This window comes from Manduca sexta, chromosome 7 (genome assembly GCF_014839805.1).
Source record: "Manduca sexta isolate Smith_Timp_Sample1 chromosome 7, JHU_Msex_v1.0, whole genome shotgun sequence".
In the NCBI taxonomy this organism is placed as follows: Eukaryota; Metazoa; Arthropoda; class Insecta; order Lepidoptera; family Sphingidae; genus Manduca; species Manduca sexta.
In genome coordinates this window covers 5766991-5791248 of record NC_051121.1, presented here as the reverse complement: position 1 = coordinate 5791248, position 24258 = coordinate 5766991, and the positions used below count along the sequence as shown (strand labels likewise).

General features: G+C 35.5%; 1 protein-coding gene and 1 long non-coding RNA gene across 3 annotated transcripts; one reads left to right on the top strand and one right to left on the bottom strand.

Moving 5' to 3' along the window:
• Positions 1 to 2398: 2398 nt before the first annotated feature.
• Positions 2399 to 4593, bottom strand: LOC119188606. The gene is made up of 2 exons (XR_005111965.1): positions 4454 to 4593; positions 2399 to 2576 (listed from the first exon to the last, which is right to left on the bottom strand). It is a non-coding gene; the product is annotated as an uncharacterized LOC119188606 (long non-coding RNA).
• An 11-nt stretch (positions 4594 to 4604) lies between these two features.
• On the top strand, positions 4605 to 12049 carry LOC115441405. 2 transcript variants are annotated; one of them, XM_030166186.2, is made up of 3 exons: positions 4605 to 4710; positions 9267 to 9495; positions 11867 to 12049. In XM_030166186.2, exons 1-3 carry the CDS (start codon positions 4704 to 4706, stop codon positions 12030 to 12032), a joined length of 402 nt encoding a protein of 133 aa, XP_030022046.2. In that variant the 5' UTR covers positions 4605 to 4703; the 3' UTR covers positions 12033 to 12049. The 2 variants fall into 2 exon arrangements, with proteins under 2 accessions (XP_030022046.2, XP_030022044.2); XM_030166184.2 differs by lacking the exons at positions 9267 to 9495; positions 11867 to 12049 and adding an exon at positions 6595 to 7241 and having other exon boundaries at positions 4623 to 4710.
• Positions 12050 to 24258: the final 12209 nt, after the last annotated feature.

Below are 24258 nucleotides of genomic sequence, written 5' to 3'. Positions count from 1 at the left end.
ACATATGATTAGGTACTAATACGCATACATGCGGGCTTCAAATCGTTCTAATAATAATTCTAATTATCATTATAATTTACATAAATTACGAAAAGAATGCCGACAGGAATCCGGTTGTATGGACCTTTCGCCGTTGCTCGGTTTATTTACTTATGTATAACAAAAATATGTTTCAAGAATTTCTCAAGAATGGAATAATTTTTGAATAAAGTTAGTTCGAAATTAAATAAGGGTTTGCTTTTTAAAGGATGTTTTAGAGTTATACGGAAGAGAAAACATTTCTGAAAATCAAAAAGTTTTGCAGGAGTAAAATATATTGTTTAAAATAACGTGACAAGGAAAACACAGCTTTATTACAACGTGTTTTAGTTACTTCAGGACTAACGAATTAACCCTTGTATAACTAGTAAATATTGTGTTAGTAAAAGTTGGAACATATTTTATGTAACTACAAGAAACATATCTAGATGACAGCTCTATTTGGTCAATATAATATAATCAATCATAATCTACACTAATATATAAAGCTAAAGAGTTTGTTTGTGTGAAGGAGCTTATCTCAGGAACTATTAAACCGATTTTTATTATTTTTACTAATAGGAAGCTACGCTAGTGTGAAGTCTACCAAACCGCACTAAGCCAGCGTGGTGGACTAAGGCCTAATCCCTCTCAGTAGTAGAGGAGGCCCGTGCCCAGCAGTGGGACAGTACATAATACGGGGCTGATGATGAGGAATAGGAAGCTACATTATTCCTGAATGCTATAGGCATTCATCCATCCTACAATACACGTTTATTATAAGTCTGGAGCTATAAATAAGTCAGACGCCTTATTCTCTACGTCAGTGCAAATTCGTAACACGGCTGTGTTATGTTATCATCAAAATTCGCGTGGAATGATTCTGTATGCCAATTTCTTTTGTCCAGGGTGCGTTACGAGCCTGTTACATACTGTCAAAATATAGGTTATTTGCATAGGGAATAAGTAAGTAATATAATATAGACCTGAACGGATATATTTCTTGAAGATCACGAAAACATTTCCCTCAGACAACTAAAGTAGCTGTTTGTAAACACGAAAAAGATTTGCGTTGATTATTCTATATCCATGAAAATACTTCCCAGAGACCATTATATTAATGTTATATACGTACTTCCTCAATTTAGCCTCAATACACCTATAAAGAGACATTCAATATTTCGATAGCGAAAAAAGATTAAATAGAATTCTCGGTTCAGAAAAGAATCCACAAATAAGTCAACAGGGTTTTGGCCAACAATTTGGAAAATAAAAGACTTCCTTATTGTCCTTTTGAGGTCACGTCTCCCGACGCCGCGGCAACATTTTAGCACGGATTATTCGGTTAACGCACTCAGTAAGGGCCAAATAAACAACGGAAGGAATTCTCTACTCCAATTTAAGTTACGGATAAACCATTTAATGGATATCAATTACAGTTTAGTATGACTGTGAAATTTGCAAAATTTTATTTATAACTGGTCGTATGTCCGATAGAATTAAATGTATTTAGTGGATGAATTTCTATAAATCTGTTATTTATTTTTGCGCATAAGTCGTTTAATGTCATTTTTATTTTTGTGTTTTTTTGTTCATAACCTGCTTTTACATGTAGTGTCCTATATTTGCCGGCTTTTGATAGGAATACGGCAAAGTGACCACACTGCTTCTGATGGTAAGTAGAGTGGGGTTTAATAGAATGTCGATGGACGAGAGATGATTACCCATCAGCAGTCGACACAATTATGCCGGCCTGTTGGACCCGGATATACACAGACTGATGCAGGAACGCGACACACTTACGCAGGTCGCTATGGTGGGTTTTAACACCTTTTGTACAGTGTTCGCTATCTGGGCGGATGTAAAATAAATCGAGTAACACCACACTGCTGTTGCTCAGCAGAAATAGATATTATAGTGATACACACCCAAACAGACTCATGCAAGAAAGACCTATAAACACCTACCTAGTATTTAATTATTTAACTCCAGCTGACCGTAAAACCTTTACCTTTTATGTATTAAAACTTTTGGGAACCTTGCATTAAATTATAAGTATTGTTGCTTATATTTAAAGTTGTCATGACTAAGTCATTGACAATGCAAATGTCAAATGAAGTTGGGTAATTTCACTAATACGAATATACGAATGGTGACGAGGCTAGTTCTAAAAGCGAAAAATGGACCCATTTTATTGAGTTTCATATCTCCGAACCCAATTTTGACTCCGGTTTCGTTTATTTTCGGCGGAGTTCCGTCGGGTCCTCTTTGCTCAGTTATTCCGAGATGTTTATTTAAAACAAAAGGCGCAGTGCTATTTCCATGTCATACATATTAAATAAATTCGAGATTTACATCACGCAAATGAGAGCTACAATTGTTACAGTATTAAAAATTATTTATTCATGTCCGTGTTTAAGTTATTGTGTTATTTCTTGCCATTTTCCATTGCGGATTTTATTAGATACTGTGAATTTACTGACGAACATTTGGTGAAGCTGCTTGCAAGACGATGAGAGCGTTTGGACCAAGATGATGGTCATACCAGTAGTCACGCACTGAAAAGAAATAATTTATTTGAATCTGTAATGTTATACATTATTTTGATTCCGTCAATATTAACTCTACAACTAATTCGGAAAGCAGTTCTCACCAGAGAAGAACGGGCAAGAGACTAGTGTTGTGTTGCCCTTTTCAAAGTCAGTTTAGGGAATAAGCTACAGTCCATGATAGAGAGAAAAGAATACAATTAGTTTTTTTATTATTGTTTAGAACAGTTTATTCATATACTCGCAAATTAGGTAATATGTAATATTTAAATTTACATAAATTCAGGCCAGTAATTTTTGAAGTTACATCTGTATTCGACTGCTTTGGTGGCGTAGTTGTAATGCGCACGCGGTACAAGTACGACTATGTCGCTAAATTCCTAGGTTCGAATAACAAATCGGTACAGAAATAATTGTAATTGGGTTTTCCCATCTTAAAATTAATCGGTCACAGCTCGGAGTCAGGTAGTCGGCGTTGTGATGCCATTGTGCCTCGAAAAGCACGTAAAGCCGTTGATCCTACGCCTGATCTCCAATGAAGTCGCATTGTCGTTTCACCGGACTATGAGAGTAAACGAACAGAGAGTGCACCTGTGTATTGCACACTTGTGCATTATAATATCTCCTGCGTACCCGAGTGATCATTAGCTCTAAAAGTAAAATAGCAATTAAAGTTAATAGCATTATGATCGAAAATTCTAAAATACCAACCAAATATCATGGAAGCATACCTTAGAATCCGTTTATAACTTTCAATTATATCAACGCATCGGTCATAACGACTAATATCAATGTCCCTACAAATAAATATACAAAAGAAAATATCGTTTATACCAACTATGGGATATAGCGTCTAGATACGTTGGTTACTTCAATATCATTATAAAAGGACACTGTATTTTTTTTATTGCCTTGAATGAGGAGACGAGCTTGCCGTTCGCCTGATGGTAAGCGATACGACCGCCCATAAACAGTAGAAACAACACACCTTGAATTACCAAGTATTGTTTGGTATTCCACTGCGCTCGCCATTCTGAGACGTGAGATTTTAAGTCTCATTATGTCCAGTAGTTACACTGGCTACAATGTCCTTCAAACCGGAACACAACAGTGACTACACACTGCTGCTTGGCTGTATATTTTAAGGACAATTTAATACAAGTCCATTATTATTTTTATTACATCGTATTAGACAAAAGGGGAGGAAAACAACCCCCTTGAGCCACGAACATGAACAGTGCGGAAATAAGGCAAATTAAATCGACGATGCGGGCTCGCTGCTACAATTTACATTACAAGGGGCTGATAGGTACACAAATTACTTATTGTAATCATGTTTAGGTTTAGATTTCGGCTATCATACGATGTACTTAGGGATAAAATGTTATTAATATGTTTAAATTTATTCACGAAGAATAATTTAAAATTGTTATTTTAATGTTAAGTCAGCTGGAATTGAAAACTTAAATAAAACTCTTTTTGCGTATGTACAAGATTTGGGGATCTAAAGAGGGTAGGTAGAGGTGCAACTGACGCAACCACTTTTCGCCGTGCGTATTTCGTCTCATGATGTCATAGGAGGCGAGCCATTCACCATATCGGATACAAATTGCACATCCAGGGTAGATACTGAGTAAAAAACCCAACATCACTTTTCCCGACCCGGGAATTGTACCCGAAACCCTGCAGTAGTACATACAACTACGCCACCGAAGAAATCATATAACTAATACAGCTTTTAAAAAAAATAATTTACTTCAAAGTTATTTGTTATAAATCAGATACTAAAAATTCCGAAAGACAATACGCATCATTTAAAAGCCAATTATACCTCAAAACAAAATATTACACCATTGTTCGATTAACCTAAATACAACATGAATAACCTTATAACCAGAAGCGTAAGAACAAATAACACCTGTTCACATAAAACCTGTTTTTTTACTTTCAAACAAAACTCGGCGAGCTCTTATCGGATACTGAACAATGCTCGATTGTTTGGAGCAAATCAAATGGTATATAAAATACGCCAGTCCATACGTTTCATAGCAAAAACTAGGTTATTGCAACAATTATTTTTCAGACACTAATTGCACTTGAACACGTTATGTTCTTGAATTGCGGAACGGATCGAAAATGAAACGTAAGTTGTGATTGTAATTGCTTTCATTTGCTGTATTGTTAGTTTTTCGTCTGATAAGATAAACCTCACTAAGCCAGGAATTAAAGTCTTAGTTCAGTAGACGAGGTCCGTTCCCAGCAATGCCATAATATATAACACAGGGCTGATAATATCAGTCATCAGTTTGGTATTGTTTTGTTTTTAAATGATATAACAAAATAATGACCTATTCCAAAATTGATAATTTGTGGCAGTCGTCGGAAAACTATTTTTTGATTGCTACCTTTTTTTTGAAGTTGCTATAAAATTTAGCTTATTGAAGATAGGTAATAAATGAAACCTATAGCATGAAAAAGAAAGGGAAAAAACTAAGAGGTCGCAAACAGAAATTGATTGTTTGACCATTCCCACAAATCTGGAATGGATCATTATTTTATTAAGAGTGCGATAATGTTTAGCTAATAACAGTGGCAAGGCTTCCATACAACCCGATTCCTACCGGCTTCTCTTTTAGGTTTATTTACGTTTGTCTAAGTTTCTGTTTTCTGTTACATTGGCCACGATATGTTAGGCAATTTATTTTATTGGGTTACCTTTTGAAAAACTTAACCCTACGCCACTTTCAAATAAACCTATTCATTAATCATAACAAAATCACATTCTCTGGGAATTTTAATAACAGCTTGAAACCTGATTAGTTTTGATAAATAATTTGAGGCCGTTTTCGTGTGATGCGTTCCGGGATTAGCCTGTGTATATCCGATTCCGACAGGCCGGCATAATTGTGTCGACTGCCGTGGGGTAATCATCTCACATCAATCGACATTGTACTAGACCTCGCTCCACTTACAATCTGGCGAAATGGGGCACATTGCCATGCTTGTATATAAAAAAGCTAACCAATTCAATATGAAAGTCACTCCTCTAAAAATAATACAAAATGTGTTTGTATTACAATAGGGGACCGGCCTATGCTTGATTTTGTACATTATTCTATATGTAATGTTTAATAATACGAAAAAGAAGCACTGCTGCGAAAACTGCATAAAAATTGGTTAAAAAATGAGCGAGCAATTCATATTTAAAATATTGTAATGTACAGAAGTGGGCGCGATGTGGGGATATCGTTTCATCTCTTTCTTTAGCACGCGTCGTAATTCCCGATGACGTCACATGTGGGTATTTCGTTTCTTGTAAATTACCCTTTCCACTGAAATTCAAAGACTTATAACTTGTTGATTTTTTACCGGATTTTAATAATTCTTTCTGTGTTATAATTTATATTATGTAAATATTTGATAATAGTAAAGAACAAAAATGAGTCCGGTACCCTATTATACAAATCCTTTTCGAAATTATACAAATGGGTAAAAACGGCCCGTGTACTTTTATTTAGCATATTGTTGTCAAAGAAAATACTAGAATGAAAGCAGTGATTGAGTTGTAAATGTAATAAATGGCCTCCAAAGAGCGTTTTAGTAATGTATTTATATTGGAACATTTTGATTAATTCTATCTAATAGATCACAAAGAATTGTCAAAGAAAATTGCCCGAGGTCTGCATATTGCCTTTGTTACGAATCAAATTTCTGTTTCATTTAGATTGTGCTTCTATTAATATATAATTCCATTGTATATTCATTTCGTAAAAATGTTATTATTTTTCAATTTGCTCGGTCCAGTTGTTTTTAAGAACTATTAACTTTCAATTCCGACGTCTACTTTGATTATATTCTGCTACGGTTATATTCTTCACATAAAATACCTAGTGTATCCGAATAATGGAATTCCAAATATCGGAAACATTTCACGCAACAATTCCCCACGAGACGATATTACCATATCGCATAATGAGAACGCGCATGCGCACAGAATCATACATTATACAAACTGACGCCATTTCAGAAACACTGATCATCATAACATTAGTGACTCTCGCCGACGGTTTCAAACAAAAGTTTTTCTCACAAAGTTTGGACACGGAGCCATCGATATCAATACTGTACGCACGCGACAAAAGAAGCGACAAAATAACAAACGAATGTCTGATAGAAATGTATCCGAAGAACTTGTATAAATATCCTCTACACATAGATAGAAACGATATACCGTGCATAATCCATTGCGTGTTGAAAAAGTTTGGTATCATGACCAACGATGGTTTTATTAACATCAAGAACTATTACCGAAGAGTACAAGCCATCCATCGATACGATCCTAGGATTTTGATCTCGGATGTCGGCGAAACTTGTGCGCAAAACATAAATGGCATGAACCTCGACCACGACGTTTGTAAGAAGGCGAAAATATTCAATGATTGTACACAATTGTACGCAATTTCCTACAGAGAACCCGAAGAGTGGAGGTGATATTAATATAAGAATTTTCTATAACTGACGTAGAATTTTTATGAAGTATTTACGAGCCAGTTCCAAAATGTAAACAATTATCACTCATGAAAGCACTGTAGTAAGCAATTATTTATAAGATTTGTATTTTTATATATACACAACATCACGCATTTTATGCCCGAAGGGGTATGCAGAGGCGCAACCATGGCACCCACTTTTCGCCAATTGTGTTCCGTCCCATGATGTGATAGGGGGCGAGCCTATCGCCATATCGGGCACAAATTCCAGACTCCGGGCTGATACTGAGCAGAAAAAACCCAAATATCACTTTGCCCGACCTGGGATTCGAACCCAGGACCTCAGAGCGCTGCCGTACCGCGCATGCAGTACAACTACGCCACCGAGGCAGTCATAGTCGTATTTTTATATATACCTTAATTTAACTGCCAAATATTATTAAGAAAATGTATAAGTAATCCAGTGATAAAATTAAAGAGACAAGAAATGTAATAAAAACACATTTTGTACTTTAATAATAAAATCAATAAGGTCTATCGTCTTTTATTTTAGAAGGCTTCAAAGAGAGGTTTCTTTTAGCATTTTTAGCCTTAAGTGGGTTAATTAAGCTTATTTGAGAGTTGGTGGATCGCACCAGGCTCTTTGCGAACCGTGATTACGGAATTCTGCATAAAATGAACTTCGCATCTTCATATCAAAGCCTTGTAGAGCTTTTTTATGCTTACATTAGGTAGCAAAAGCTTTTTATTTAGTAAGCAAATGTACTATGCTCACATGTTTTTATTAAATTTTATTACATATTTATGAGTTTATGTTATTTATTAGACATGTAAATGAAATTATGTATGCTAAAGCAAGGTGATATCTTAATTTTATTAATTAGCAAGTTAGCCTAACTTTACTGAGAAGAGTTAAGATTTGTTGAAATCCACAAATCAAAAATGTGAAAAGAATTGACAATGAATTAAGGTTTGACTAAAAGTCTAAAATCAGACAAATAATGAAAATAAGGTTTTTTATAAGATGAATAATATAAAATTTACATACTAAGAGAGAAGTTAATAAACTTAAACGATTAATAAGAAATTTTAATATATACTTTTAAACATAAAGTTGAAAATTGCATACTGTCATTTGCCATTTACTTTACTTTGACGTCGATAAAATGGATAAGAAGCAAGATAAAGGACAAGATAAAAGCCAAAGAAAAACTGTAGACTTGCAAAAAATCTTATCTCGTCTGAGAACAGTTTAAAACTTTACAGAAATATAAACTGAGTAAAATTGCGAAGATTCTACGACAGCGGTCCTTTACCTAACCTGGTACCTTTTTGCTTTAAAATCGCAACTATCAAACTTGCCGACATATTTTTGCACTCTATAAACAAGTTATTGGAATTTCTTTTTGCTTTAGAATCGTCTCTTTTTGTAAGGGCACGGCTAAGTGAATCACTGCACCTGATGGTAAGTGGAGTTGGGTCCAATAGAATGTCGACTGACGAGAGGTTACCCCTTGACAGTCGATACACTTATGTCGGCCTGTTGGAATCAGATATACACAGGTTGATTCCGGAACGCGACGCACTTACGTGGGCCACTATAGCTGGTTCTAACACCTTGTGTACGGTGGTCGCTATCCAGGCGGATATAAAATATATCCTACCACCAGAAAATCAGCAGCTTCTATAAAACTTTCTGACGTAATTTGGTTGTGGTGCACGAAGTATATATTACAATAAAGTTTCTATACGTCTATTGCATTATCTTCACTTTCCGAATCATATAAAGATAATACGCACAGAATAGTACAAATTATAACTCTATTATAATTATTTAGATCCTTTTTATTTGAAAGAAAGAAGAATTTAGGACCATGGATTCCGCAACGCGTAACCAGAAGCAACACGCGTTGTAACTTATATCAATAATATGACCTTCAATATCCACTAGAGAGCGACTATTTTATCATAAGAATTATAAAAATGAAAGGAATATACCTAAAATTACATTAATTGTTCCTAAAAGAATGTGTAATTAACAATCTTCGTTTTGAGTCAAATTACTTTCAGGCCCTTGTCGAGTCGAAGAAAGTATTACATTTAGCCCGCATTTTGTGTTAATTTTAGACCTTGTATCAGCACACCTTTTATTAAAGAATGATAGGCAGAAGTGTTTAAAAACAAACCCAAATAAAATATACTTTTCCAGATCTTCTGCTCTCCGCTGTTCTTCTTTGCACGTGTCACGCTCGTATATCGGTTATGTATGCTCACGACAAACTAAGCGACATGGTGGCTGAGCAGTGTCTAAACGAGATGTATCCGAAGAGCAAACGCATCGAGATCCAGGAGTCAGACGAGCCGTGCATCATCTTCTGCGTGCTAAAGAAGTTCGGCATCATGAGCGCCAATGGAGTGATTAATTTGGAGGTATTTAGGTGGGTATTGAATGGATTAAAAAAAATACATCACGCCTTTATCCTCAAAAGGGTAGGCAAAGTTACTACTAGCACATCTAGTATTCGCCATGTGTGTTCCGTCCCATGATGTGATGGGGATAAGCCTATCGCCATACTGGACACAAATCTCCGACAAAAAATCAACTATCCCTTTTCCAACACGAGATTCATATGAATGGCATCCATTATAAAGTAGTTAATATTATAATGGCTCTCGATTGTCGACATATTGGAATCATAATTTCATAATGCAACTAATAACGAATACAATACCGTTTATTTTTCGACAGCCAGTTTTCTAAATTGGTTGATTGTGTTCGCTTAGTGATAAAATAAGCCGAATTTATGATACCGATTATTACGAGCAATATTTTTCATAGTTAAACAAAGTCAACTCAGAAATTTTATTATTTCGTGACAACCGCAAGTACGCGCACTCGAAATCCATTCAAACTATGCTGAAATCTTGCGACCTAACAAGAATCTAAGATGGAAGACAAGTTTGACGGGAGAGACTTGTTATCCTTTATCAAAGTAACCGCTAGAATAAATCCATGTTTCATATAAATCTATACATATTATGAAACAAAGTCCACAAAAGCTGTCTGTCTGTATGTGATTTATTTTCTCAAAATGTACTAAACGGATTTTTGTACGGTTTTACTAAGATAGTGCAATTCTTGAGGAAGATTTAAGTTAATAGTACATTACGGTTTTATTTAAATTTACTGAAATATAACGATTACTGTTAGTCCCCCTTCGCATCTGTTTGCCCGTATAATAATATAATAATAATAATATCAGCCCTGTATTATATACTTGCCCGGCGCCCGCTGCTGAGCACGGGCCTCCTCTACTACTGAGAGGGATTAGGTCTTAGTCCACCACGCTGGCCTAGTGCGGATTGGTAGATTGCACACACCTTCGAAATTCCTATAGAGAACTTCTCAGATGTGCAGGTTCCCTCACGATGTTTTCCTTCACCGTTAAAGCGAACGATAAATTTACAAAGAATACACACATGATTTTAGAAAAGTCAGAGGTGTGTGCCCTTGGGATTTGAACCTGCCGTCATTCATCTTGGCAGTCCATTCCACACCCAACTAGGTTATCGCCGCTGTTTGCCTGTCTAAACGCGATAAACTCAAAATCTACTCAACAACGGATTTCAATAAATTTTGGGTATGGAGATTGATACACTGCTATAGGCTTTTTATCCCTGGACAATATATACTGGGACTTTTATCACGGAAAACTCTTGTACACGGGCAAAGTTACGAGCAAAAGTTAGTATACGTATTATGTATAAAAGTAACCGTCTGTCGTTCTATGTGTTCATTTGTCTGTATTGTCGATTGTAGACCGAGAGCTAAGTTAGTTAAACTTAACTTGCATGGCTGGAGAATTGTATATAAAACATAACTTAGTTTAGTCTGCAAACAAATATATAAAATATCTAGTCTATGCGAGCTAAGATAAAATAACCTTAACTTTCAGTGTGCAACCCATTATGCTTACACGACAACATCGCTAAACCAAATTTGATAAATTTTTTATACCCAGAAGCCAGAAGACAGGTCTATGCTACTTTGTTTTTTTAATAAACTATATACTGAGCGGGTGAATACGAAATCAAAAGCCTGTATAAACTATATATACTTACAAAGATACTTCACATGCATGTAAAATGTCCAAAAATGTCCATGACATGGACTCGTTTGAAAACAAAAATGTTTGTTGAGGCAAATGAAAAGAATTTTAATTTCGGTGGCTGCCAACCAGAGCCGACACTCGTTAATAAACACGAGCTTCTGTGACGTCAAAATTTACATGTCAAATAAACAGAAGTTTTTGGCGCCTCGAATCAGAATATCAAAGTCAAGTTACGTAGCATTTTGGGTCAGCAACGAATTAAATCTAATCAAGTTTTACAGAACTGCGAAAAAAATGCACTTAACATTTTCATTAGTTGTAAAAAAAGTTAAATAAACTTTTAAAACTAACAGCAAAACATATGCAAATGAAATTACATCCCCAAACCCAACAAACTAGCCTTTATTTAACCGATTCATTGCCTTACTATACAAGGAATTGTAGCCATTTTAATATACATTTGACCATGGTACACAATGTGTAAAAGCCGCCCTAGTAGCCCACGTTGTGTTCCAGGATCAACCTTTACACATCCAGCTTTAAACATGCCGGCATAATTATGTCAACCAGAAAGGGATAATAAATCGCGGCAGTCGACACTCTATCTGGACCCCACTCCATTTTACAATTAGAGTGGGATCACATTGCTGTGCCAAAATATGTTCAGCATGGCTCAACAGATTCTCCATGTTTCCAGGAAGCGGGTCCAAAACTCGCACCAGCACGAACAGCGAAACACCATGAACGACATCGGAAGCAACTGCCTAGAGAGCGCGGAGGCCACGCAGCACAAACAGGACGTGTGCAAGAAGGCCAAGGTGTTCAACGACTGCACTCATTTGTACAGGATCTTGTTGAAATAAATCTTTCAGAATATCTTTATTAGTTTCATGTTTGATCGATTTTGTATATAATAATAATAATAATATCAGCCCTGTATTATATACTGTCCCACTGTTGGGCACGGGCCTCCTCTGCTACTGAGAGGGAATAGGCTTTAGTCCACCACGTTGGCCTCGTGCCGGTTGGTAGACTTCACACACCCTCGAAAATTCCTAATGAGAATTTCTCAGGTATGCAGGTTTCCTCACGATGTTTTCCTTCACCATTAAAGCAAGCGATAATTCACAAAGAATAAACATATAATTTTTTAAAAAAATCAGAGGTGTATGCCCTTGGGATTTGAACCTGCGGACATTCCTCTCGGCAGACTTTCCACAACTAACTAGGCTATCGCCACATATATAATTTAACATTTAATAGAAAACAATACGTCCGCACAATTATCATCAAAATTGTTTGATAAATAAAGCAGGTAATATTAGTGATATTTTGGTGAGCAAAAGTGAGGGGGCCGTAGGATTATCGCACTATCTCTTTCTCACGCACGTAGTGTTATACCCGGTAACAGTCGATGACATCACAGTTTGCCGTCTATGTTATTTGACAGCTACCCTTTGCAGCAATAAAAGCTTTATAACTTATTTATTATTGCGTGGATTTTGTCCGATAGATTTTGGATAATATTCATTTATGATAATGTATTTCAATTACCCAATTATTGCAGAATATGCTCAAATATATGTTACGATCCTAGATCCGACCGAGATAAATTTGGCAAATAGTAAAAACCTCTATAAGGCCTAATGAGTCACATAATGATAGCGTTACTATCCCTCGCCGAGCCGGACCATTCACATATATCTTTACACTAGCTTTTGCCCGCGGCTCCGCCCGCGTTATAAAGTTTTTCAGGCTAAAGTTTTCCGTTATAAAAGTAGTAGTTTCCCGGGAGCCTATGTTCTTCCCAGGGTCTCAAACTGTCTCCATACCAAATTTCATCTTAATACGTTGGGTAGTTTTTGAGTTTAATACGTTCAGGCAGACAGATGCAGCGGGGGACTTTGTTTTATAATATATTTTTTAGACTTTTTAAGTGAAACATTCCCGTCATACATCATTGTTGCATAACTTTAACCGTTTACGCAGCGCAGGCAACGGAAGCTCTCAAAACTCATAATTTTCCCCGGTTTTGCAACATGTTTCATTACTGCTCCGCTCCTATTGGTCATAGCGTGATGATATATAACTTTAAGCACTCCACAAACAAAGTACCTACTATTCAACACAAAAATATTTTTCAGTTTGAATCGGTAGTTCCTGAGATTAGACATTACTGCTCCGCTCCTATTGAATATAGCGTGATGATATATAGCCTATAGCACTCCACGTACAAAGGGCTATCCAACGTAAAAAGAATTTTTCAGTTTGGACCGGTAGTTCCTGAGATTAGCCATTACTGCCTCGCTCCTATTGGGTATAGCGTGATGATATATAGCCTATAGCACTCCACGAACAAAGGGCTATCCAACGCAAAAGAATTTTTCAGTTTGGACCGGTAGTTCCTGAGATTAACCATTACTGCCCCGCTCCTATTGGGTATAGCGTGATGATATATAGCCTATAGCACTCCACGAACAAAGGGCTATCCAACGCAAAAAGATTTTTTCAGTTTGGACCGGTAGTTCCTGAGATTAGCGCGTTCAAACAAACAAACAAACAAACAAACAAACTCTTCAGCTTTATATAATAGTATAGATTATTTTTATAGCGTGAGTTTACTAATTTAAACATAATTACATGTTCTTGTTTTTATATACTTTTGTCATATCTTTAATGTGACTATACCAATTTAAGAACGAATATAGCAATGTTTTTTTTGTGTTATCTTAAAATTAATTTCTATAACTTTGAGATCACCAACTTATATCATTCTAATAAAAAAAAACCTATATTTCATTATCAAAAAAAACGTCATTGATGTTTATGAAATCTAATTACAACAGCCACTAAGTTCAATCTCGAACTGTAAACACGATCTCATCCAAAAACATTTCCGTTAGAATAAACAACATTTAAATAGACGCCGAAGGGAGCGCGCTAAATTAGATTCAAGTTCACACCTCACCGGGTACTGTCAGGGCGCGTGAGGTAACATCCTCACTGATCACTGCATAATTCATGCTTTATTTTCCTTCTTGCATTATTTTCGATGTATGTTTTGCCTCAGCAATAATCGGCTTCAAAATGCTTCCAGAATTGTATATGCCGTTCAATTCATAAAACACTGGTGATAGGTCTCTCATATTTGAGAGTCCCCCTGGGTAGGCACCACGCCAATCTCTATTTCTGCCGCCAAGCAGCAGTGTGTAGTCACTGTTGTGTTCCGATTTGAAAGATATTGTAGCCAGTGTAACTACTGGACATGATGAAACTTAAAATATCATGTCTCAGGATGACAAGCGCGGTGGAATACCAAACAATACTTCTTAATTCAATGTGTTGAATGGTGTTGCTATTGTTTATGGGCGTTCGTATCGCTTACCATCAGGCGAATGGCCAGCTCGTCTCGAGATTCAAAGAAATCAAAAAAACATGTTGCACGCGTAGTATATCTATCATTTTTAACATACATAGTATCACAATTCTATGGAATAGGGGTAGGCGCAGATACTAGGTATAGATTGCACCACATTGCGCGATTCTGGCATACTTCTCTCGCTTCTTCCACTTTTCATCAATACATTCGCCGGTTCAGGGTACTTTTGACCTCGACATTACTTAGAATGTCAGATATCTGACATCATGTTTAATATGATAATATTTGTAGCAAAATAAATAAATTAATATATTCTGTTATGTATAATATATACATCTAGTTGGTTATGTTTACTTTGTTTTTCATAATCTTAATAGAAATTCCCAGTAAATTGAATCAGAACGTAACGGCGATAGTAACTGATTTCCATAACGTTATTTGAATTGGAAAAGGAAAATATTTATTATTTAATCTCACTGTTATTATAAATGCGAGAGTTTGTGAAAATGTTTGGAACTTTAAATGTTGGATGTTTGTTAGAAGTAAACGTAAGAACAGCTAAGCGAATTTCGATGAAATTTGACATACGGATAGGCTGTCCTAATTTGTTTCCATGAGAACTAAAGGTTTTTTTTTTAAATAGATTTTTATAAATCGCTACATTGTTTTAAGAACTTTTGTGGCGGGAGACACTTTTCCTTCGAACGCCGCTGCGACCAATGCCTATAATGTAATAAACAAAATAAATTAAATAATATAGCCGTTCTACAAATCCACCAATAAATAACTAGTTTATGGCACAAAAACCGCAATAATTTCACAACTATATTTACCTTATTTTATCACAAGGTAATCCCAGGCTTATTTCACCACTAAAGCTAAGCTTTATAGCTGCTTCCATGCGAGTAGAATGCGATAGTAAATTAGTAAAAAGGATCCACTTTGTCTCTTTTTATTTTCGCCAAAATGTACATGTCCTTGAGAGAAATAGTGGCTAAAAAATACTCCGCAAGGCTTAACCGTCTTAGTGCTTTTAACTGCTCCTTGGGCGTGCGTTTGAGCCAAATGGGTACGTGCCTAAGTTTTTAATAGGTTTTGTGTTGTTTTATGTAGGGTCCTTTAATTAAATTAACGATTATTCACTTTACAACTTTGTATTGACTATTATCCTAATTGTTTCACAGTCATAAATAAATTATTGACAGAGAAGTGTTCTGTTTCCAAATAAAATATGCTTTAATTAAAGTTAGTTGAATAACACAATAAAAAAAACTATTTACTTCACATAAAATCGAAATATTGTAGTATAAAAGATTCAATTTGTAATCATAATATCTACGAAATAGAGTCTAAATCTACCCGCAATAACGTTTTTGAATCTTTGATTCCAACATGGATTTCATTCCATATATAATATTTAAATATAACATCATAATCCGTTGGCGAGATGAGTAGCTATTCACTGAAAATTGGATGTTAAGAGCCCTTTAACAAAGAATTGGAAATCCGTTGAGGTTTCGCGGGATATATTCCTTAATGTGGAATAACATGATTATAAAGATGAAAATTGAGTTTCGCCCTTCACTTTTCGGGTTACTATATAGTGTAGTGGTTTCTAAATTGGATTTAATGTTTGCTTACCGATTTAGTTTTATCAAAGATGAGTTAAATAAATGTAGACCGAATGTTTGTGCTTCCTGGGTGCAAGGGCAGAATTAAAATAAAATTAGCGCAAGATGGCGTCTCTCGACAAACCGTGCAAGATGAAAGATGTCGAGAGAAATATAATTCGTTTTGAAAAGTGTTTGATTGACCCCGTTTCCCGATCCTTCATTAATAGTAAATTTATTTCCATAAAACAAAATACAGGTACTTATGAACTATAAACAACACATTATCATAACTATGTACAGGACAAAGTAATTATGGGATGGGCATATCCTTGTTGTATTAAAACCTCGAAATAAATAAAGATTAAAAAAGGGCAAAGTAATTAGTAAGCCCCCATGCCTATGATGAATAAATATACTATACCTAAATAGTACTATTTCTTAAGATAATTATGTTTTACTTTCTAAAACTGGAAAATGATATGTCTAAACACAGTATGTATGTAGTATATGTCTTAATAATCCTACCTTAACTAAAATATAGTTCATAATTAATATATATTTATTAATTATGAATTGAAGGCCTTTGAGAAAGTTGGACAAACAGACCAAGACAAAGTTTAATCACTAAAACATTAGAGTTACTAATACGCATAGTAAATTATGTGTTAGAATAAAGGTTTTTATAATATTATATTTTTAAAATTTTAACTACTGTCTACCATGGCGAAATTACATTATTAATTACATCGGGTATTTGACCAAAGTGGGAATGACGGTTAGATGAGAGTACTGATGTTTTTTTTTTATTATTCAAGAGGAACAGAAAACAGTTACACATTAAATAAGTAAAGAGTAAAATTACACATTAAATGTTCTTAAGTATTTATGAATTATTATTTAACGTTAATTACAAAATCGATCCCATCATATTTCGACAAACACAAACCCAAATTCATTAGCACTTATGTACACATACCTCGAAATGATTACCTATTTACTTACCAATGTGCTCAATATCAAGATTTACTATGTCTAAATAATATTTACCATCACGTACAAACATAAATGTTTACATTACGTCTAATAACATCAGGTAAATATTGATAGATCAAACGCGATAACCGCCCACACTTACCACTGCTTCAGACCTAGTATTAGCTGCATGTACTGGTAAATATATACAAATATTTGCTAACCTTTCAATTATCTCTTTTGCTTTCAATGTAATAAAAATGAAGGTACAATTTATTAGGCATACATTGGAGTCCCAACATTAAATTTAGGAATTAGTTCTTCCAAAATTTAGAAGCATGATTCGGATATCGAACCACGATCTTCAAAGTTAACAGCTCAAGTATTAACGGTACTACTAAAAATGCGGTAAATCAAAGATCCTTGAATTATAATTGAACTCACAGAGCTACTGTAAATTGATGTTAAGACATTTGCATTAGATTAGTCTCAAATAAATAAATATTAATAATAATATCAGCCCTGTATTATATACTTGCCCACAGCTGAGCTCGGGCCTCCTCTACTACTGAGAGGGATGAGGCCTTAGTCCACCACGCTGGCCTAGTGCGGATTGGTAGAGTTCACACACCTTCGAAATTCCTAAAGAGAACTTCTCAGATGTGCAGGTTTCCTCACGATGTTTTCCTTCACCGTTAAAGCGAACGATAAATTCACAAAGAATGCACACATGATTTTTTAGAAAAGTCAGAGGTGTGTGCCCTTGGGATTTGAACCTGCGGACATTCGTCTCGGCAGTCCGTTCCACACCCAACTAGGCTATCGCCGCTTTTTAGGCTATCGCCGCTTTTTTTTTTTTCATCTCGAATAAATATCTCTACTAATTAATACTTGAAATAAATTCACTGGTGGTAGGATATATTTTATATCCGCCCGGATACCGACCACCGTATACAAGGTGTTAAAACCTGCCATAGTAGCCAACGTAAGTATGTCCCGCTCCGAGATCAACCTGCGTACATCTGGTTCCAACTGGCCGGCATAATTGTGTCGACTGCCGAGGGATAATCATCTCCCGTCAGTAGATATACTATTGGACCCCACTCCACTTACCATCAGGTGCAATGGAGTCACTTGGCCGTATTTGTAAAAAAAATACAAATATATTAGACCTATAAAAATATAGGAAACATACCAATATCAAACAACAATAAATTCCAAAACAATTTATTGTCAATTAATTACCGCTCAACAATTGCGAGATGACGAACATGGCTATCTTCTGTATCCAGCACCAAATAGAACAGCCTTTCTTCGCTGGTTCCTCTTCTTCTTCATCCTCCTTAGCTGTGGTTGCAGGCGTCGTGGTCGCAGCTTCCTCGTCGCAGACAACAAATGCAACCAGGGAACATGCTACCAAAATGACCAGGAACAAACGTATTATAAATTTCTTCATTTTCTTCACAGGTGTGTTGTGATTTAAATTCAAATGAGAATGAACGAGATTTGATGTGATGTAAATTCAGATGTTTATCTCCGTAAATGATTTAGATTAAAATCTCTTGCATGAATCAGTATAATTTTGTCTAGAATTACGTTTTCGGTTGGATGACTGATGTTAGATTTAGTTTAATGTTCTGATATAATTAACATCATTTATGTAATGTAAAATGAATTGTATGTTGAAACAACTGTGGATATTGATTTTCAAATAACCGGAATATGATAATGATTTCCAATGTTTACGCTAACGTTAGACTAAAATACCTACCTACCTTTCAGCTGTTGACGGTCCGATCTACGCAGAATAAGCTCACAGTGCCTTGAAGTCTGGCAGCCGGTCTTTTGGTTTCCGTTTTAATTGAATATCTATAGAACAGGATCTCAAACTTGTGCAAGCTTGCAACAGTAAAATGTGCCTTTTATCCAACATAAGATAAATTTATAACCTGACATTGTGACAATAATGCTTATGATTTATTTTGATAAAACTAAAGGACAAGACGAAATAGACCCTCGTTTGACGGTATTGACTATGTCAGAATAGATTCGCAGAGCTGTCAATAAGTAATCATAGTCCTAATTAAACGACTTCCATTTCCTAATTTACCGATTGAACATACCTATAATTTATCCGTAATTAATTTCGATTTATTATGTTTATATTAAACTATTACGTTAATGTAGATATGCTTCTGTCTACCTTTGAAGTGAAAGGCGTAAGGAAACTACGCCATCTAATGAAAATATGTCGACGGCATCTGTATAGTATTTCAAACCCCGACGTCTAATAAATTTTCATCACAACGACCAGTGTAAGTTGAGCCGTGATATATTTTTATTAGTTTAAACCAGAATATAAGAAAAAATGTTGATGAGTAGTGTTGGGAGAGTGATGAGGATATGATTATATTTTTTAATGCTTCCGAAAAAATGAAAATGTAATGAAAAAACATACATTGTATCTTGTTCAGAAAATTGAGAGTCTGAAGCTAGTTCTATTTTTTTTTTTCAATGCATTTGGAAGAGGAATCGAGTATGCAGTTTTCTTGATGGCAAGCGATACAACCGCCCATAAACGGTAGCAACATCATAGAAATTTGAATTAAAAGGTACTGTATGATACTTCATTGCAATCGACATCCTGAGATGTAATCCAAGTCTCAAACCCAGTACTTACATTATTACATTGACTACAACGTCTTTTATATCAATGCCTGCACACTGTTGCTTTGTAGCTGAAACATAAATTGCCTAGAAGGCTCCTCGCATGCGAGAGACCTACCACCAGTAAAATCATACTTAACCAATACTTTCAATTTGATTCAAATTTTAAATAAACATCAATCAAACTCTTTCACATATTTAATAATAAAAAGATTTTTACATTAAAATTCATGGCAAGATTAAATACTGTCTATCGAGACGTATCATCGGATATTCTTACAACCCTCGACCGCGGAACTCGCTAAATTGCAGAATGCGCGAGGAATTTCCGAGAACAATTTGTACTAAAGCGTCACATGTTTTATAGCTATAGCTATATAGAATATTGTGTAGTGGCTTTATTAAACTAAGCGTTGCGGATATGGCATCAAATTTATATAAAAAAGGTTTTTTTTAAAACTAACAAAAAGTTAATACTATGTGCCGTAGTTGTATTGCGGTATGACACACTGTATTGAGGTCGGGGATGTGGACTCCGAATCGGGCTAAGTGGTACTGAGTTTTTCTGCTGAGTATTAACCTGAAATCTGGAATTTATACCCGATATGGCGATAAGCTCGCCTCCTATCACATCATGGGACAGAACACACATGACGAAAAGCGGTCGCCTACCTATCCCTTCAGACATAAATTCGTGATGCGTATTTCGTTTAAAATATATAAAATAATTTATATAAGCTACTTTAATTAAATAATAATTTAATATTCTCATGTACCGTCACTTATCATAAGCGCAACTATGTTCGCCTACGTGATGAATAAAGCACTTTCTTTTATTTATTTTAAAAACTAAAAGACTAGACGAATAAGTCGCTCGCCTAATACATACGTAGCTCGACAACAATTTTTGATTATGTTTCATGTTTTATACTGCGACAGTAGTTGTGTAATCTCCATCTTTTTTATTGTTAGATCGGCAAAATTGCTTCACTGCATATGATGTTAAGTCTTCTCCTTAGTTACAAACATGTTTTTAGTCAGAAGACGTTAATAGTTATATTTGTGGTTTTATTTCTTGCAGACTCGATGCAAGGGAATATTCCTGTGTTGAGTTTGAGCGTATAATATATATCCAATCAATACACGCTATTTGGAAAAATAATTCAATAAAATATTTAATTACTACATTTTCTGATAAAAAATAAAACGCAAAGATCCAATTTCGTAATGTAAATACAGGAATTTCCAATTCCAGTAATTGGTTCAATATGAATACACACTATTATATTTCGGAACCGCGAAACAATTTACCAGTTCAATGTAAACTGACCGCTACAAACAAGATTTTACTTATGCCATTTAATTTAATTTTGCACGCAATTTTGATGACTGATGAGGAACTATATAATAAAAATACAAAAATCTTGATTTGTAACTTAAGGTAAGATATCCACAATTGTAAACAAAAATGCAAATAACCGACTATTAATGATTTAATTTCTTCGTAGCGCAATCCTTACTCATTTTTTTATATGCGCACAGCAAAATTACCTGATAGTAAAAGAAATGGGGCCCAATAGGATGTCGACTGACTGAGAGATGATTAACCCTCGACAGTCGACACAATTACGCCGGCCTGTTGGAACCTGTTGTTCCTGGAATGTGACATAATTACGTGAGCCACTAAGGCGTGTTTTAATATCGTATACGGTGGTCGCTATCCGGGCGGATATAAAATATATTCTAAGGAGGTCAAGTTATAATGGCCATAGCTGCAAATGCATATTAAATGAGCAAATCCTACCTATTCAATTAAAGACCAGTGCTACTGCCGGCACAGTTATTTAAAGAAATAAAGTATGAATAATCCACCATCTAAATCAGGACAGAGAATTATTTTTCACTGGCTGTAATATATCTAGCGGAAAGCACAGTAATGTCTTTCTACGGCGCGATATATCTCCAGGCGTGGGTTTAACCGACTGTTAAAGTGATGATGGTGAAGAATGGTGCCTTTGTAAAACATTTCCCAGATCTTCTTTACAAAAGAACAGAGCAAAACCGGAAAATGCAAGAATTAAACCAATTTCAGTGAAATTTTATTTAAGTTCTGTAACATTTTCTTTAAATATTTCCTAGAAGGTTTTGTCGCATACTTTCTGCCAAATACTGAAAGCGGTTATAACAAACACGCGTTACATGCATTGTCATAAAGTTTAATTTTATTCTCACTCGCTACATAGTGTGACAAACACACATCACGCTTTTATCCCCGAAAAGGTAAGCAGAGGTGCAACTGCACCCACTGTTTGCGATGTCAGTTCCATCTCATGACATGATGGGCGGGCCTTTTCCCATATCGGGCATAAATTCCAGATTCCGAGGTGATACTGAGCAGAAAAATCCAATACCTTTTTGCTCAACCCGGAATTCGAACTTAAAGCCTCAGAGCAGCGTCTACCGCGTACGCAATAAAACTACGCCACCGAGGCAGTAAGGTTTATCTAAACCAACAAAAACTGTATGAATCTTTGTATTAAATAACCATTTTTAACATGACGCTACGTTTGTTAGCCTGGCAAGAGCTGGCAAACACACCGGACTTTTGGTTGTGAGCGCTTTAGGCGCTCGCAACCCTTGAAAATTAAGCGACCATGCTGAAGGCAACCCACTAACTAGTAACCAATAACCATTATAATACTCTTCCTAACGTCAAATAGACTAAACACTAATAATCGCATATCAACAAAGTCCAAAACATTATTTAAATCAGCCCTAAACGCACACGGAATTACATCGTAACCCATTCGCGAGCATCAGCAACATATTTGCCAAACAACCTTCCAAAACTTCGCACCGAAATTCTTAGAGTGATTTTATGTTATTTAATTCATTTAACGCCAAAACATCTGTTATATAGGGTATTAATTAGGGGCGGAGGGGGGAGAAACGTTAAAAATTCAAAACCTAATTTAGCCCATAACGAAAATTACACGCAAATAAATATTATATGGCGCGTGTACGGCGCAGCGCAGAGAATTTTTTACTGTCAAACTAATATCGACATTATCTTCATACAAATAATATTCAAAATCCATTAAAACAACAAAAAAAATGCATTACTCTATTGTGTTAATTGATTTAGAATATTATATCAATCAAGACAATGTCGATAATAGTTTGACAGTAAAAAATCTCTGCTCTGCGCTTCGCCATATCTGCGCCGGCCCCTACGCGTTTATATGACGTCACTATGTCTTACGTACACACCATCAAGAGCAGAACACCTGGCGAGTGGCGACATCGCTCTCATAAAACGAACAAGTTTCGCAACAATGAGAATTGTTCCACCTCCAACAACAATTGAGTCTTTTTAGGGTTCCGTTCACGTATCTTAGTTGTACCTCCTTCATAGTAAAGAGGATTTTGCTTTCAATTTAATTGAGTATCATCGTCACAATCCAATAATGGACATTATTCGGTTCCATATCTACTTTTTCAATTATAACAGCCCGAATAAATTACAGACAATATTCTATCGGAAGAATAATTTTGTAATTTTCAAATATTTTGTATAAAGCAACTTTAAAAAAACACAGATTTTTACAGTTAACTGTATTTCTAAAGGCAAGCGTCCATAATTCCACATCGTACGCATCGGACAGAATGCATCAAACTAATCCGTTTGGGTAGTAGTCCACTGTATTCGCAGCAATTGGATTGCGGATGTAACTTTTCGAAACATAATATCCTGCGGTGCGGTCCGGGATGCGTGCACGAGCTGCAATCCGTATGACGTCATCTGTATTTCCAACAGGCCAATGCGAACGGTCCGAGCGATGCGAAACGATTGATACAATTGTAAGTTCCTATACAAAGGATATTACAATCCATTGCGAGCGATTCGTACGAGACGTAATAGTAGACGCTTGCCTTTAAGGCGATACCTCAAGGTCCATTTTCATACATTTTGTTTCGCCTTTAATCTGGGTAACTAAACAAGTATTGGCAAGTAAAGAATTTAAATTCACGTCTAGTTAGTGATTAGTTCTCGCAGTTGAAAGAAAAATGTAAAAATAATTAATAATCATGGATATTTCTGCCTTTAAAATTTCGTCATATTAAATTTTAAAGGCCGAAATATCCACGATTACTTGCCAATACTTGTTTAGTTACCCAGATTAAAGCCGAAACAAAATGTATGAAAATGGACCTTGAGGTATCGCCTTAATCGGGCTTATATCTATCACTATTTGGTATTCCATCGAAAAAATATTTTTCTATATCTAATATTCACATAAACATAAGAAATCTTTTGTTAGTCCTGTTTTAAACGACACAAAACAATGACATCGCTCTTCATAGCTGTCAAACTTTATTCTACGGAACCATATTTTAAACCATAAAATACTCTAACTCGTTTATTTTTTCGTATACATTTTATAAGTGCCACTGAGA